The 18,404-nt window shown below is 47.2% G+C and overlaps 1 protein-coding gene across 1 annotated transcript in view; it reads right to left on the bottom strand.

Moving 5' to 3' along the window:
• Window positions 1-348: 348 nt before the first annotated feature.
• The window catches only part of LOC147747372 (methylcrotonoyl-CoA carboxylase beta chain, mitochondrial-like), a 299,929-nt gene continuing 281,873 nt past the window's right edge, over window positions 349-18,404 (bottom strand). The window contains exon 12 of the mRNA XM_086953849.1: window positions 349-5,374. Coding sequence (XP_086809975.1) covers window positions 5,294-5,374 — 81 coding nt within the window. The 3' untranslated portion in view covers window positions 349-5,293. The remainder of the gene's footprint in view (window positions 5,375-18,404) is intronic.

The raw sequence follows: 18,404 nt of genomic DNA, 5'->3' as shown, positions 1-18,404 counted from the left end.
AAATCAGTCTGTTTCCGACTGCAAAAATGCATTGTACATCACACACACATTCTACCACTGACCTCAGTTGAAACTATATGAAAGAGCGGAAACCAGAGACAGAAAGATGTAAGCATGGGCATCAAAACAGAAGGGCCAGGAAATGATCCAGCATGAGAACATTGTGATTAACCAAATGACAAATGAGGATCTCAGCAGCCAGGATGAGCAGCCAGGATGAGCTGTCTAACCTTCAAAGCCAAACTATAATTGAACATTACTAATGCGTTAATTGTTTTGCACTTAGCAAGCAAAGATGTCTGTAACAAAATCTAAAGCAGTTTAAAATATGTGAGTCAAGTCGATTACTTTTTATAATTTGGGATGTATTTAATAGAAATTATGAAAAGTATGCCAACATTTAAAAGTCACAAAATAAACTGTATTTAGCAAATACCCATATTTCTCAAGAGCAGCCAGTTAAGTGTACATGGTTTCTTTTTAAATTTCCACTTTTGCATGAATAAACGCATAATACACTACAAAGAATTGATTAGATACACAAACCTAAAGCGTATTATAATGAATTGTCTCACATTAATTGATTAGGAACTATTTGTTGTGACACCTATCTTCTGTTGTTTTGTAATGGGAGTATTTCTCACACTCGGAAATCACCTGTTTATTAATTACATAGATGTGCATAATGCACACATTTGCATATATCAAACATTTAGGGCCTGATTACGATGTAGTTCGGAAGGCCTCTGAATCGGATTTGGCTTTCCCAGATACGATTCGTAGCCCTGGTTTCCAACCGAATCGTACACAGGTCCGAACGACCAAGTACGATGCGAGTATCACGTACACATCGACCAAATCGTTTCCGGAGTCCGATCCTGTCCATACGACTTGCTTGTAGCCGAATCGTACCGCACAATGGAGCCAGATTCCGACCGAGCAAGTACGATTCGGACAGCCGCCATGGTGTGCCCGCCACAGGGTGAACGCTTTTAACCACCCACTTCTTTTTGCTATGGGAGCCTGTGTACGCATCGGTACACAGGCTCCCATAGAATTCAATGGAAGTCAGAGCGAACCGAGTCCGTAAGCATATGGATGCATCGTACTCACTCATTCGGACTCACGGAGAACGTTCCGTTCGAAAAGCCCTCCATCCCCAAGCCGTACGGAGGGCTTTCCTAGCGAGATCGTAATTGCGCCCTTAGTAGGTTAGGAAAACTCCTCCTTAAGAAATTAGTTTCTACTTGCATTTATTTCCACTAAAATACATGATGTTCCCATACATGCCCCATTCCTGTAAGTTCTGAAAACCTTGCAGAGAACGTAGAATTTTACTGCCCCACCTACTGGCTCACTGGGTGTAAGTTCGGCACTGAATACATGTAGTACATTTATTTCAGGACTTCTGGAAGATAACCAGTTACTACTTTGGAAGTTCTTATCTAGGGCCTAATGTAGTATCACATTTGCAAGTCAGAGATGCTTTAATCGTTAACCGACTACATTTCGAACAGGGATGTAAATTACAATGCAACCTCTGTATTTACAGATTGTATCTGAAATGATTACATAGCTGCCAAGATAGGTTCATGTGTGATGTGCTGCTTCAGTCCTGTTTTTTTGTTTGTTTTTTGTTTAGGGCATGTAGTCCTGTTTTATAAGGGAATTAGCATGACTACATGTCACAGAATTCAAGGAAAAAACTTGAACTGGAGTAGCACACCAGGCATGGACCTGAGAAACTTGCAGGATGGTTACTCATTCACAGGAGCCAACAAAACAAGGTACCTAAAGAATATTAATGAGTTAGGTCGAATTTGACACTTTCCTGTAAATGGCTGCAAACACAAAGCTAGTAGCATGCAAGGGACAGCAGATCACTCTGCATTTGCTTTCCGAAATGGTGAACATTTTTTTATTATTATTAAAGTAGCCCGTATATATTACAAAGTGAGGTAGGTACTGTTTAAAAAAAAGTTTCTTGTATGGGAAGATATCAAGGCAGCATGCAATGGATTCTCAGGACCACTGTCGACTCCCTCTGAGGCTGTCTGGCACAATAGCCATGGGAACAGATTGCCCTTTTGCAAATCAGTTACCACCCTAAATTGAGGGCACTCGTAACTAGGCTTTTTTGTACACTGAGAAAATGTGTTTTATGGCTGTTAGAAATTAGGACCTGTTTGCAGTATCACCCCACATTTTGCCCAATTTGAGACGCCAGGATGGTGTGCTTCTGACTCAGATTGCCCTAAGCTCTGCTGGGCAGGTCCAGTGCTATGTTGAAAGCAACCACTGTTCTGTTGAAACGAACACACCCAATAAGGTACACTATATATTAGGGTACACTTACCATTGGCATGACATGCCTTATAAGTCTCTAGTAGATATTAGAGCAGAAGGATTAAAACTATCAATAAGTCTCTAGTATATAATAGGGCATGGTAGGTTAGAGGCCAGCAGCCCCTTCTGCACTTGCATGTGTGCACTGTAGAGCGCCTGAGGTCATTTTAAAAGCAGCCCTGTGTTGCAGCACTGTTTTTAAAAGTAACTTGTGCCCAAGCTCAACCTAGGCAGTAGGGGCACTTAAAAAGTGATAATCTACAACACCTTGGCATATTAGGTACCCCTAGGTGCCCTAGGCGTAGGGTGTCATATAATTATGAGAGCCCTTATAAAATATATTTATATTCCCTGGGGATGGAGAAACTGCACATTTCCCTTTCCCTATTGTAGTAAGGTGCGTACCAAAATCAACTTTGGTGCTAGAAGAACTGTGGAGTGAGGATTTACACAATATTTGCCTATTCATGACCCCTGAAGTCTCCCCTAGGTGTCCTAAGGGGGGGGGGGTCATGTAACTATAAGTAGGGCCTTCATAAAAGATGGTTTATATGCCCTGATGATGGAGAAATTGCACATTGCTCTTTCCCCATTAGTAGATGCCTTGCCCCATGGGATAACATGGCAATAGTTTATGAATGCATAACTATTGCTAGGAATTGGCTCACAGTCCTTGAAAAATATCATTCAAGGACTTAGGAGAATGGTATTGATAAATCCAACAATATGCCACTATTTAATTTATCCTAAAGCATACAGAAAATAAGGTGTAAAACGTTCTGGTCTGTAAGCTAAAATGTAGCCTCCCTGTGGTCTTCCCTGATTGGTCAGAGTTAATAGGATTAGCCAGGCTGCTTTGCTGAAGTGATAAGGGGCTCACCCAGAGAGAGGCTATCTGTTGGAGAGTGCTCTGCAACATAGGAATGCCAGAACAGGGGGAGGGGTCGTAAAGCATGAAGCTGCAAAAAATAAATAGGATAGGCAGGGAATGGTAGTCAAATGTAAATGTCCTGTATTTGTAAAGCGAACAGCTACCTCCGGAGAGGTTTTCCCGGCCCTTGGGGCTGTGGGAAAGATTAAGCGAGCTATTGCCCAGAGTCACATGGTGCTGGGCTGGACTGCCGTGGGCACTGGGGGATCGAACTGTGAGCCCAGGATCCGGAGCCAGTCGCCCTGGCCGCTGCCCCAAACATCTTGAACGAGGTCCATCTACCCACCAGCCCCTCTGACCCAGCCAGATAGCAGACGTAAGGGAGGAATTCGCAGATGAATGGGGAGGAGAGCTATGGAAATGAGCCATTCTGGATGTTGGTTTAACTAGTTCTTGCTCCGTATGGGAGAAGATTATGTCATACCTTGGGGTCTTGCCCTGCACCTTATTGGACAGGGTGCCCTCCTGTATGTCTCCAGAGAACACTGAATAAATATGTGAGAGGTGCAGAGCCTCTGAGAACTGCTACCTGAAACTAAGAGAAGAAGAAGGAGGCTTGCAGAGCTGAAAACTTGATTTTTACCATCAGGTCCTGCATCCTGACTGACAGCGCCTGCTGCGATATCTGGAACTACAGCCCTTTGGATGTACCTTGCTTCAAAAGGAATAAAGAGTGGACTCCCTGCAAGCTACAGGTTACCAGAGCTCACTTGAACCATCACCAGCAAGAATCCCCTGCCTGGAGTGCGTCCCGAGGATTTGTAAGGGTTTTGTCCAGGTATATTGTGAGAATAATGGTCCCACCCTTTCAAGGACAATCTTGGAGATTCCAGACCCTTGGATTGTGTTTTGGACACATTGGACCCTGAAGGGGAACTTCAGGAAGACGTTCCAGAAGTTTGGAGCAACTTAGGATGAAAGCTCCATAAGCAGACTGACTCAACCGTGAGAGCCAAGTCGGCCACCTTCAACAGCAAGCCAGCCTGACCTGCTGGTTTGTATCGCTGACAAGCTCTGGGAGTCAGACTTCCAGAGTTTGACCAGAAACTCCCTGGGTAGCAAGCTGATGAACCCTCACCGAATCCAGACTGGTGAATGGCATTGAGGGACATCTGCAGAAAAAGCTCCAGAAAAGTTTCTAAGTCACAAAATAAAATTCTGACTGAGGGCTACTGCGAGTTGCATCCGAGCAGGGCTCCCTCACAGTCGGCCTGAAACTTTGACTTTGTCCCGGTCAAGCATGACCAGATATCCCAGAGTGGCTCCATAGGTTTCTAAGTGCTATATAGTGTTAAATCTTTAAGAATTCATATCTCTGGCTCCCTACATTGTTTTATTTGTCCTTTTGGTGTCATTCTAAAGATAAAAATATTTCTTATTTTTATAAAGTGGTGTTGAATTTCTATTATGTGTTGTGTCTTAATTATTTACTGAATTGATGTTTTTAAATACTTTACATACCTGTCTCCTAACCTAAGCCAGACTGCTTGCAACCAAGCTACCCTGGGTTGAGCATTGGGAATAATATACTGAGACCTATTCCGCGCCCTATACTGTGTAAGTGGCCTTATTGCCAGTGATGGGTGCATATTTAGCACTACTAATCACCCACTTTCCAACAGTGGCCTTATAAAGTCTGATTCACTGGCTTTGCAAACGCATAAACACTTCAGTAACTGAAACCACTTATTAGCACTTCGATATTACTGGGATACCACTAGGCACTGCTCATTTGTAAAACTGATCAATGTGCATTTACTTTGTATATGTACCAGATTCACAAATCACACCTCTGTGTGTACAAACAATAGGTACGCATCATTCATGTATTTTCTAGGCGCAACCGAAACACGCAGAAACAACATTTTTGGCTTGAGCCGTATGCTTTCATTTTCAAAGGAAAACAAAGACTTTGCAGAAAAGATATGACAAGAGAACAAAGGTTCAACATTTTCCGCAAATTCGAACATGAAATTTCTGATTAAAAAATACAATCAGTCCTGATACAATTTGGGATTACATTCTCATCATTGAAGTTCCTTGTACACCAGAAGGTTGGTTCTTCTGTTTAATAATTCTTAAACACTGGGATATTATCTATGGAAAACACAAAATAAAATCAGGTGAGAATTTTTGCACAAATTTGATATTGAGGCTCATATACACAAGAAAGATACATAGATAGACAGCCATTGTATGCCGACAGAAGTAAAGTGCATGTATTTGCAGTAACTTGTAATCCTACAAGCACAGGATTACAAAACAGATATACATCTGTGCCATTATCCGGTAGAACACACGATTATGGAAAGCTACACATTAAGAATTATGCAAACTTCAATGAAGTAGTAACTGTTAAATAACATGTTCTAAGCTCTATTGAACAGAACATTATATGGGAATAAGATTTACTACCTGCTTCTTTACATTTCCTTAAATCTACTTGTGTTGTGTTTGTTGAACAAACGATCCCACTAATAGGTTAAAACATATTTTTCTGTTCAAGCAGCAGGGAATTCCGGTGGCAGGGTAAACACTGCATAGTGAGAAGCAAAGACGGTAGGTGTTCTCTGTACACCAGAAGGCTTCACAAAGACAAACCGAAACTCCCCTTAAAGAAGTGATCTTTAATCTTTTTAAAGCTGCACCCCTTCCCACTCTCCCCAGGGTAAGATAATACATAATCAGGGCACACATTGAATTTTTCACACTATTCTAATAAATTGGCAATGTTTAAACATTGCAATTGCATATTTAAATATTGCAGTTAAATTATGTTACCCCTTTTAAAAATGCAATCAAACACATGATTTGCAAACATACTCTTCTGGTCAGCCAGGCCTTACTAATGTGTAAAAGTATCCATAGTGTGATTGTTAGACCTGGCATCTTTGGCGTGGTTTCCCCCCATCTTTTTACCTCTATCTCCTGTATTTTTGATGCTGTGCTGGATTTCGTTTTTGCTGGTTTAGATGCTTTGGACACTCTGCCACTGCTGATCAGTGCCAGAGTGTAAGTGCTCCCTAGGTAAATTGTTATCATGATTGGATGTACATGATTGGCATATTTGTATCACCACGAAGTCCCTAGTAAAGAGCACTGGATGTGCCAGGGCTGGTGATGACAAATGCTACTAGTGGGCCTGCAGCACTGATTGTGCCACCCACATGAGTAGCCCTAAAATGGTGTCTCGGGCCTGCCACTGCAGTGCCTGTGTGCAGTCTAGGAACTGCCATGTCCTCCTGGTCAGTGTCCCCACTGCCCAGGCCTAACCCTTCCCTTTTTGTGCACATTGGTCACCCCTATGGAAGGCCCAAGGTACCCCCCTGGGCAGGGTGCAGTGTATGTAAAAGGTATAGCATGTACTAGTGCAGGTTACATGCTCTGGTAGTGAATTACAGCCATTTTCGTTTTTCACTATTGTAAGGCTATCTTGCTCCATAGATTAACATGGGGGATGCTGGCTACAGTGGCTTCCAGCATTTCTTCCCATAGGAACAATATAGGACATAAGTATCTAGTATCCCTGAACTCAGAATTTAATAACACATTGTGAGAAGTTGGCCTGTTAGGTAGTGTTTCCAATTCTGGAACCACTTGGTAACAGTCCAAACAAGCTCCAAAGATGTCTGGTTGTAAGTCAACCTTGTTAGACAAGCTATCCTAGAGGTAGCATGGACTAAGCAGCCTTAAAGGCTTAACTTAAGAGGTCGTGTTAAGCGAGCTGTTTTACCACATACAATCCTGTAATCAAATGAAAGGACACCACACAAGTATATATTATAAAAATATATGTATTTATTTCTAAATTACTCCCCAGTACTCTTTATGAGGAAAGGGGCACAAGCGTTAAATCAAAAGCACAGTAAAACATATAAAGTTGCACAATTATGGATGAGGGCGGGTGGCCACTCAGACCATATACTAAAACAGTGGTATAGGGAACACTTATCGAACAATGGTTAGGCCTAGGGCCTAGAGATTCGCTGGGAGCAGTCAGGACTAGCAATGCTGAAGTCGGGAGTAGCCCACAGGAGACGGGTGCAGCACGGAAAGTGCGGCTCGCACCAATGCAATGTCAATGGTGCGTAAAAGTTACATAAAGTGAGTTAAAAGATACTTCCGCTGAACCTAGAGGAACCAAACTCAAGACACAGACCCTAGAGGTGTGTACCAGTGTGGGAACACTGGCGTTGCAATGTTACCTCACCCACAGGCCGTGGGTGCACAGGGTCGAAGTGGCGTCGGGTTTTGACACGCAGGCTCTTGGTGCTTGGAGCTGTTGCAGCTGCAGGCGATGTGAAGCAGAAGTGTCCGGTGCGATCCAAGGGTGGATCGAAGTAGAAAAGTACCTGAAAGCAGAGGGGACAGAGTCTGGGTCACTCAGCAGTGACCAGGGTGGAACCAGGACGGAACCAGGCAATGTCGGGCGCAATCAGGTGGTTGTCGATAGGCTTCTCTCCGCTGTCACGTGGGCTCAGGGGCATCTGCGACGTCCAGGAGCGGGTCACGATCTGTCCCACGTAGGCTCTCGCCGTCAGCACCGTCGGCTTCAAGATTGCAGCAAACAGCACTTGGCAAAAGCAATCCACGCGGAACCGGGAGATTGCTTATCACTCGAACCAGGAGGGTCAGAGTGGGGGCTCCTTTTCACAGGAGCTGGTGCAGATCTGGAGCAACCAGAAAAGCAAGTCGTATTTCAAGTTTCGTCGGCACAGGGGCCACAAGCCAGCTGGCAAGTGACCGGGCCAACGCGTCGAGCCAAAACAAGCAGAAGGGCCCCACGCAGCACTCGTCGAGTGTGGAGGGGGTAGCTTTGGTGCAAGTGTAGCTCGGGGTGGGGGCTTCTCAGATCCCGGTGCACAGCTTCGAGGATCACTCGTGGGCTGCACGGTCAGCGTCTCGTGGCCTTTTCAAGATGGCGTGCCCCACGCTTCCGGTCGCCTCCACTGGTCTCAGCTCTGCAGGGACTGTGGATCGGGCTGGGAGAAGGCAGGCAAGCTTGATCTCGTCGATCTCTGTCGCTCGAGTTCCGGCGGGAACTGCAACAAAGCAAGGGTCGAGGGCTGGATGTTGCCTGTTTGCACAGGGTGGTCACTCCTTGACCACAAGGGAGATTCTTCAGTCTTCTGCGTTGAGTAGAAAGTCGAAGGGTCCAGAATTCGTTTCTTATGTTTCTTCAGGATGATCTGAGTTGCATTAGCACTGCTCCCACTCTTATTCCAATCTGAGGGGTGGATCTCCTGCTAGGTCCCTCCCCTATGGGTGGGACCAGGAAGGGGGGTGGTTACACCCCCTTTCCTTTGTCCAGGTCTCACTGGAGCTGGGGCTGGGCTGCCCCAGAACTGGTTTGACCGGATTATGCAAGGGAAAGCCTTGTGCTCCCCAGGCACTGTCTGGTTTCATTCAAACCTCCCTGCTACAATCCACTATCTCCTGTCTGGGGTGGTGTCACACCTCCCTGTGACAGGAAATCCTTTGTCCAGGCCTCCTCTGCTGAGTTTCGGTCAGCAGCAGGAGGTAAGACATGTGTCTGTGGCAGAAGCATCCATTTTGTGCATCTGAGGCTCTTTTAAAAATCAACCGCGTTTTAGCAAAAGTAACATGTCGTCCCCTCTAGAGGGGTGGAATGCTACCCCCGTCGCCAGGACTGGCGAGGGGGTAGTATTCCAAATAGTATGACACCTTACACGACATGTTTTGATAAAGCCAAACCAAAGTTGACATATAACCGCGAGGATTATAATGCACTTAATAGTATATGGTTTGGCATTATCCCGGAACAGCTAAGGGAATTGGTCCCGACAGCTGCAGACAGGCTCAGCTCATGCTAGAGCACCATCTCACATTAAACCACGCACTCTGCCTTCAGGATTGTTAAGGCCTGCCATAGGAGTGGCTCACAGGTTTATATGTGTCCAGATAGGTTTAGATATAGGCATACTATATCTAAGCAAGGGGTGATTACACCACCTTGCCCCAGCTGAGTGATCAGCCAGTTGTGTCAATTTTAGATAGCCAGCCAGGGGTGGCAAAAGATATGCTGCAGCCCCTGGTAGGCCTTGGATGCACCTATGCCCTGGGCACCTATAGTGCTCTGTACAGGGGCTGATAAGGTGACCCAAGCCAATCTAGTTATGCACCTAGGGTACATGGAATCCATTTTACAGAGAGAGCAGATAGCCTGGGGCCCTGATTAGCAGGGAACCAGGCCAACTAAGTCGAAAACCAGCTAAACACAAGGCAAAAAATCTGGGGTAACCATAGTCAGGTAGCCACCTTCCTACACAACCCCCCCCAAACGAAAGGAGATAAGGCTATCCTTGTCCAGGTAAGCCTTTATTGCCTGAGTGGCCATATAAGGAAGTACCTGCACTAGCATGGGTACCCCCCTGTCTCATGGTCCACTAAGCAGTCCCTCACCCTTGGGGTATCAGAGGGTCTCCACCATAGGGAATCACTACCTTGGGTGTGTCTTTGCAAGTTAGAAGGCTGGTTTGGATATGGAGTTTTGAAGTGAGGTTCCACTAATTTAGGACTCAGCTTCCTCCAATTATCTTCCACCATGTGTGCCCTTCTCTCTTCAACTGAGTTGCACTGTGCTCTCAGGGTCAACCTCTGGCTACCTAAAGCTGGAGGCTGGGTCCCTCTGTTTGGCTTGCTGGAGGGACAGTTCAGGTTTGGGCCCTTTGGGTCCCAGGTTTGGCTGTGCCCAACAGAATCCATCTGTGGGAGGTCCCTAACTACTTTTAAGGGGGCTCCCTCAGGAGTTTTTAAAGTTTTCACCTCACTAGGGCTACTAGTTTTGGTGCCCCTAATCTGTTGATGGGGGTGCTTTATTTGACAGGGGGCCCTCTGGGTCTCACTGTCCTTCTTGTCCTCTGCAGCCCTGGGCTGACTAAGGCAAGGTAGAGAGGGGCAGGTTACCTGCTCCAGACTGGATCCCACCTGAGAAGGGTCCACTGCCATCAGAGGCTCTGTCAGGCCAGGCCTAACAACCTCTGGGGCAGTTCCTTCATCAGGGGTAAGATCAGTTCCCTGAGGAGGCTGATCCTGTCCTACTGTCTGGTGAGGGGGAGATTTCTCTTCCTCCTCCATGCTCTCAGTTTGGGTGGAGTGATCCATCATTTCAGGCTTCACAACACACATATCTGTTTGAGTTTGGGCTGTGGCCATCACAGCCCCACCAACCTTTTCAGGAGGAGACTCAGTTTGGGTTTCTGCTGTTATCATAACAGCTTTGCTATTCTGTTTTGGAAGAGCTTCTGGTAAAGATGGGGCAGAGAGTTGCTCAGCCCTACCAACCCTTTCAGGAAGGACATCTTGAATTGGGGCTATAGCCAGTACAGCCCCACTAACCTTTCCATTGGAGTTTACCATTCTAGAATAGATTTCCTGTTCAACCTCAGCCCAGGCTGAGATTTCCAAATCATTACCCAGTAGACAGTCTACAGGCAAGTTTGGTGACACTGCCACTCTCTTTGGGCCAATGACACCTCCCCAGCTGAGACTTACTACTGCCATGGGATGATTTGTTTGGATGCCATCAATGTTTGTTACCTGGTATCTGGCACCAGGTAAAAGTTGCTTAGAGGGGACTATACAGTCAGCCACCATGGTGATGCTAGCCCCTGTGTCTCTGAAAGCTTCAACTTTCAAACCATTGATGATGGGTTCTTGTCTATATTTGCTCAAGGTATTTGGGCAAACAGAGAAGTTGGCAAACCCCATGCCAGTCTCATAAACAAGATCATTTGGGGATGGGGACCTGGATAGGCCAGGGTCCCCCTGGGCTCCAAAAGTAAACCCACCCAGATTCCTGGGTGTGCTCCCACTTCCTGGGGGATTACTGCTGGCAGTAACAGGAGGTGTTGGAGCTGGCTTTGGAGGTATGTTTTCTTTATTGCCATTCTTGGGACAACAGCTGTCTGTTTTGTAATGCCCAACCTGTTTACAGGCATGACAATAAGGCTTTTTCTCAGTTGATGAAGTGTCTTGGGACCCACCCCCATTCTTGGAGTTTTGGGGCCCTGGGGAAGTCTTTTCTTTACTTTTATCCCCACCCTTATCTTGAGGCTTGGTAGACTCCTTCTTCTGGTTACTGTCCTGATTCTTAGGCCTAATCCTGGTTCTGACCCATTTATCTGCCCTCTTTCCCAATTCTTGGGGAGAGGTCAAATCTGAGTCCATCAGGTGCTGGTGTAAGAGCTGGTTCAGACAATTACTTAGGATCTGCTCCCTCATAATCAAATTATACAATCCTGTGAAGTCATGTACTTTGCTGCCATTTAGCCAACCCTCCAGAGCCTTAGTTGCACAATCAACAAAATCAGTCCAGTCCTGAGTCTGTGTCTTCTGGGTGTCTCTGAACTTTAACCTGTACTGTTCAGTGGTTAAGCCAAACCCATCTATTAGAACACTCTTCAGGACTATGTAATTGCTGGCATCCTCATGTCTGACAGTGAGGAGCCTATCTCTCCCTTTCTCTGAAAAGGAGTACCATAAGATTGCTGCCCACTGTTCCTCAGGAACCTGCTGTACCATGCAGGCTCTCTCAAGAGCAGTCATCCATTTGTGGATGTCATCCCCTTCCTGATAGGGGGGCACAATCTTTGTCAGGTTTCTACTATCATAGGACCTGGGTTTCTCTTTAGGAATTTTGCTGCCACCAGTGGCATCTAAGCCACTTAATTTCTGCTCCCTTGCCAAGGTAAGTTTAGCTTGAGCCAAGGTAAGCTTAGCTTGAGCCAGAGCTACCTCCTCCCTCTCTATCTGGAGTTGGACAGCCCTCATTCTGGCCCTATGCTCTTTCCTCTGGGAGGGAGTCATCCCTCTCTGAGATTCTCTTGAGGCACTAGAAAGATGAGAATCCCCTAATTGAGATCTCACCCTCCTGTTACCTGGGAGAATTTGGTTATGAGATCTGGAGTGGTGCTGGCCCTCTCCATTCTCATGTAGGTCTAGGTTGGCCTGGTTAAGCCTGGCAACCTGTACCTGGGTCACCCTCTGATCCTGATCTTCAGGCTCTTCTAAATCTGAGCCTTCCTCTTCCTCCTCCTCTTCTTCATCTGGAAGATTCTCATTCTCAGGGGAGTGTATCCCTTCACCTGATTTTAAGGGAGTCTGACTCACCTTATCTAAGTCATCCTTTTCCAGGATAGCTATTAGGGAAGGAATGGTAGGGCCTCTGCCCCTTTTTAGCCCCCTGGCTGTGCACAAGGCACTCAGGTCTTTGTGGCTAAGGTTGTCATATCTGGATGTTGCCCCTATAGGATCAACTATTACAGGAGCAGAGCCTGAGGCTCTACCTGTATCAGACATGACTGCTAGTGAGGTGTAAGTGATGCACTTACCTACACTAAGTGTTTTCCTACTGTACCTTGCTAGTGAGTTGTAGTCAGGGTGTGCTAATCCCTTTAATCTACAACTACTAAGTTCAGTAGAACTTAATATGCTAAGCTTTTGATTTATATGTACCTAAGGTACTTGATGTGATCTTTCAATTTGATGTAAAGATTGCAATGGTAAAACAAACAGCAAGCTCAAATCCGCACCGCTGCACACCAATGTGAGAAGTTGGCCTGTTAGGTAGTGTTTCCAATTCTGGAACCACTTGGTAACAGTCCAAACAAGCTCCAAAGATGTCTGGTTGTAAGTCAACCTTGTTAGACAAGCTATCCTAGAGGTAGCATGGACTAAGCAGCCTTAAAGGCTTAACTTAAGAGGTCGTGTTAAGCGAGCTGTTTTACCACATACAATCCTGTAATCAAATGAAAGGACACCACACAAGTATATATTATAAAAATATATGTATTTATTTCTAAATTACTCCCCAGTACTCTTTATGAGGAAAGGGGCACAAGCGTTAAATCAAAAGCACAGTAAAACATATAAAGTTGCACAATTATGGATGAGGGCGGGTGGCCACTCAGACCATATACTAAAAAAGTGGTATAAGGAACACTTATCGAACAATGGTTAGGCCTAGGGCCTAGAGATTCGCTGGGAGCAGTCAGGACTAGCAATGCTGAAGTCGGGAGTAGCCCACAGGAGACGGGTGCAGCACGGAAAGTGCGGCTCGCACCAATGCAATGTCAATGGTGCGTAAAAGTTACATAAAGTGAGTTAAAAGATACTTCCGCTGAACCTAGAGGAACCAAACTCAAGACACAGACCCTAGAGGTGTGTACCAGTGTGGGAACACTGGCGTTGCAATGTTACCTCACCCACAGGCCGTGGGTGCACAGGGTCGAAGTGGCGTCGGGTTTTGACACGCAGGCTCTTGGTGCTTGGAGCTGTTGCAGCTGCAGGCGATGTGAAGCAGAAGTGTCCGGTGCGATCCAAGGGTGGATCGAAGTAGAAAAGTACCTGAAAGCAGAGGGGACAGAGTCTGGGTCACTCAGCAGTGACCAGGGTGGAACCAGGACGGAACCAGGCAATGTCGGGCGCAATCAGGTGGTTGTCGATAGGCTTCTCTCCGCTGTCACGTGGGCTCTGGGGCATCTGCGACGTCCAGGAGCGGGTCACGATCTGTCCCACGTAGGCTCTCGCCGTCAGCACCGTCGGCTTCAAGATTGCAGCAAACAGCACTTGGCAAAAGCAATCCACGCGGAACCGGGAGATTGCTTATCACTCGAACCAGGAGGGTCAGAGTGGGGGCTCCTTTTCACAGGAGCTGGTGCAGATCTGGAGCAACCAGAAAAGCAAGTCGTATTTCAAGTTTCGTCGGCACAGGGGCCACAAGCCAACTGGCAAGTGACCGGGCCAACGCGTCGAGCCAAAACAAGCAGAAGGGCCCCACGCAGCACTCGTCGAGTGTGGAGGGGGTAGCTTTGGTGCAAGTGTAGCTCGGGGTGGGGGCTTCTCAGACCCCGGTGCACAGCTTCGAGGATCACTCGTGGGCTGCACGGTCAGCGTCTCGTGGCCTTTTCAAGATGGCGTGCCCCACGCTTCCGGTCGCCTCCACTTGTCTCAGCTCTGCAGGGACTGTGGATCGGGCTGGGAGAAGGCAGGCAAGCTTGATCTCGTCGATCTCTGTCGCTCGAGTTCCGGCGGGAACTGCAACAAAGCAAGGGTCGAGGGCTGGATGTTGCCTGTTTGCACAGGGTGGTCACTCCTTGACCACAAGGGAGATTCTTCAGTCTTCTGCGTTGAGTAGAAAGTCGAAGGGTCCAGAATTCATTTCTTATGTTTCTTCAGGATGATCTGAGTTGCATTAGCACTGCTCTCACTCTTATTCCAATCTGAGGGGTGGATCTCCTGCTAGGTCCCTCCCCTATGGGTGGGACCAGGAAGGGGGGTGGTTACACCCCCTTTCCTTTGTCCAGGTCTCACTGGAGCTGGGGCTGGGCTGCCCCAGAACTGGTTTGACCGGATTATGCAAGGGGAAGCCTTGTGCTCCCCAGGCACTGTCTGGTTTCATTCAAACCTCCCTGCTACAATCCACTATCTCCTGTCTGGGGTGGTGTCACACCTCCCTGTGACAGGAAATCCTTTGTCCAGGCCTCCTCTGCTGAGTTTCGGTCAGCAGCAGGAGGTCAGACATGTGTCTGTGGCAGAAGCATCCATTTTGTGGATCTGAGGCTCTTTTAAAAATCAACCGCGTTTTAGCAAAAGTAACATGTCGTCCCCTCTAGAGGGGTGGAATGCTACCCCCGTCGCCAGGACTGGCGAGGGGGTAGTATTCCAAATCGTATGACACCTTACACGACATGTTTTGATAAAGCCAAACCAAAGTTGACATATAACCGCGAGGATTATAATGCACTTAATAGTATATGGTTTGGCATTATCCCGGAACAGCTAAGGGAATTGGTCCCGACAGCTGCAAACAGGCTCAGCTCATGCTAGAGCACCATCTCACATTAAACCACGCACTCTGCCTTCAGGATTGTTAAGGCCTGCCATAGGAGTGGCTCACAGGTTTATATGTGTCCAGATAGGTTTAGATATAGGCATACTATATCTAAGCAAGGGGTGATTACACCACCTTGCCCCAGCTGAGTGATCAGCCAGTTGTGTCAATTTTAGATAGCCAGCCAGGGGTGGCAAAAGATATGCTGCAGCCCCTGGTAGGCCTTGGATGCACCTATGCCCTGGGCACCTATAGTGCTCTGTACAGGGGCTGATAAGGTGACCCAAGCCAATCTAGTTATGCACCTAGGGTACATGGAATCCGTTTTACAGAGAGAGCAGATAGCCTGGGGCCCTGATTAGCAGGGAACCAGGCCAACTAAGTCGAAAACCAGCTAAACACAAGGCAAAAAATCTGGGGTAACCATAGTCAGGTAGCCACCTTCCTACACACATCTTTTAGGAAAGGTTGTTTTTAAATCCTGTCATTAATTGATAACAGCACTTTTAGAAAGTTGCTGTTCTCTTGTCTGACCCTTCTGAGTGCCTTGGCCTGTTTGTGTATTGACTGTCTGGTTTGAGAGTGACAGGGGCTGGGGATTCCCCAGGAGGCTGGCTGAGTCAGCCCTAGGCTGAATGACTGCATTTGCAACCGAGTGGTGGGAGGCGTTAGCACCTGAGCCTGAAAAGGGCTGTGCCTGCCTGCCACAATGCTGGCTCCACCTCCTGCTGGGCGGCTGACGACCCTGCCCCTCCCTGTGAAAGGAAAGGAGAAGCCAGGAAAACAAAGTACTCAGGAAACACCCAGAACTGGTTCAGACCGAGCTCAGGGCCCACATGCACAAAGAGAACAAAGACATTTAGGGGTATAAGTACAGGACCCCTGACAACAGAAAATTAGATCATCCTGGAATCAAGAAGGAACCTCTGCCAAGGAGAAAGCTGAATCTGAAGAAGGAAGACTGTCCTGCTGTTGCTCTGCTGGACTGACCTGTTGCTTTGCTGCCAAGGAGAGGGGAAGGACTTTGCTGTTGTGCTGTGTCCCCTGTCTTGAAGGAATCTCCACATCGCCTCCCAAAGGTCTCAGGAGCAACGCATTGCTTGTTTTCCACCGCACCAGCTTCTGCTTGTGGAACTTTGTCGCAACTAAAAGGTACTGTGAGTAAACGTGACGCAACTGTGAACTTTTCACGCATCTGTGGATTTTAACGCAACCTGAAGAACTTCTATCGCAACCTTAAGAATTCTTTTGAAACCATATTCTTGAACTGTGTATGTTGGATTTTTGTCGTTTTGGTCTTGTGTAGTTTAGATTAAATACCTTTATTTTTCTAAACTGTTGTGGAGTCAGTTTGTGGTGTTTTCACTGTGTTACTGTGAGTGTTGGTACAAATACTTTACACATTGCCTCTGGTTAGCCTAGACTGCTCGTGCCAAGCTACCTAGAGGGTGAGCAGGGGTTATCTCAGAGGGTTTCCTCCTTACCCGGACTAGAATAAAGGGTCCCTATTTGGACAGTGGTACCTACCTCTGCCAACTAGAGACCCCCAGTTCTAACATTGTTGGTCAGCGGTGCGGATTTGAACTTGTATTGGTACTAGACCCACAGTAATTGGCGTACATCACTAGTGAGTGCAGACCACTACGCCACCACATTCTACTGGCTTTTGATTCTACTTTTGAGTAACCCTTCAAAGCATCATGTCTGCGAAAGGAAAGGCACTCAGTGAGGGGGCAGAAGTAGAATTGGAGTTTGCCATTGGAGATTTGTATTCATACAAAGTTGAGCAACTTAGGAAATTCTGCCTTGAGTTTGAGTGCCCCATAAAGTGCGCCTACAGAAAGGAGGAGCTGCAGAGAATCTTGAAGGCCCATTGGGAGGCACAAGAGGGAAATGATGATGTGAATGGAGAAAATGGTTTTCAAGTCACAGATCTGCCAGTGGGCAGAGTAGGCTCAGGAGCTGGCAGCAACCACTCCGGTAGGGGCCTCACCCCAGAAGAGTTACAAGAAAATCAGAGAGTGAGAGAATATGACTTGGAAGTCATGAAAATGAAAATGAGGCAATTGGAGTTGGAGAAAGAAAGGGCAGCGGAAGACAAGAAAGAGGCCCATGCCCTAGAGGAAAATAAATTGCTTTTGGCTCATGAGTTGAGCCTGAGAGAACTAGATCTTAAAGCCAAGGAGGTGGATGCCAGTTCAAATGGTGGCAGAACGCAGCCAGTGCATGGGGGTAAAATATATATTTCCAAACACCTGGTACAGAATTACCATAGGAGTGAGGACATGTATGCCTGGTTCACTTCGTATGAAATTGCAATGAAGATGATTGGTGTGCCTGATCAGTATTGGGGGCGGGCCTGTGGAAACATTTTGAGGCTTCTGGGAGGAGTGCTCTAGAGCCCTTAGAGTGGAGTGGTGTGGCTCACTGGTTAGAGGCGGCAGACCCGGAAGCAGAGGACGGCCCGGGACCAGGGTTCAATTCCCGACGCGGCAGGGTCGTGAACCAGGGTCAGCGGACTCGATAATTCTCGCCTCGGTGCCTACTCTAACCAGGGGTTACACTCGGCAACTCTGGGCATTAGCTTGCCTCATCTCCACAACGGCCCCCCACAAACGCCGGGGATGCCTGGTTTCACCTTGGAGATACCCAGGAGGGAACATCTCACAGGGAAAGCCAGGACGGGTTCCCCAGCGGTCTATAGCGCCAGGACACCTCCGGGTAGCAGTGCGCTTTACAAGACACACACATTTACATTTACATTTATGACCTACCCCAATATGAAGGAGGTCTTATGCCTCAGGTATGGCCTTACTCCAGAGCAGTATAGACTGCAGTTTAGAAACTCTAAGAAGAGAGAGTCTGAGACTTGGATGGAATGTGTGAATCAGTACTCACGTGCACTGGAAGGTTGGATGAAGGGCAGTAAAGTAACTGATTTTAAGGGGTTGTTGCATTTAATCAGTTGGGAGCACTTGAGTAGTCTTTGTGTTCCAGAGCTGCGCCAGCATCTTTTAGACAGCAAGCTGACCGACCCCATTGAGCTTGCTAAGGAGGCGGACTGCTGGATCAGTAACAAGGTCCATAGAGGAATTGTGGGTACCACAGCCAGAGGTGGGCAGGGTCTCCAGCAGAAGAGTGGGGGGGACAAGGGTAACCAAAAGGAGTTCTCGCAAGGGCCCCAAAATAGTTCCCAGGGAAGGGAATCCCAATCCCCCAAACCTAGACAGCCATGGCCCCCTAAGGGCAGGCGGGACATTAGAGACAGAAGAG

The sequence above is a fragment of the Lissotriton vulgaris genome, chromosome 1_1, assembly GCF_964263255.1.
Source record: "Lissotriton vulgaris chromosome 1_1, aLisVul1.2, whole genome shotgun sequence".
Lineage (NCBI taxonomy): Eukaryota > Metazoa > Chordata > Amphibia > Caudata > Salamandridae > Lissotriton > Lissotriton vulgaris.
This window is presented reverse-complemented; position numbering and strand designations above follow the sequence as displayed.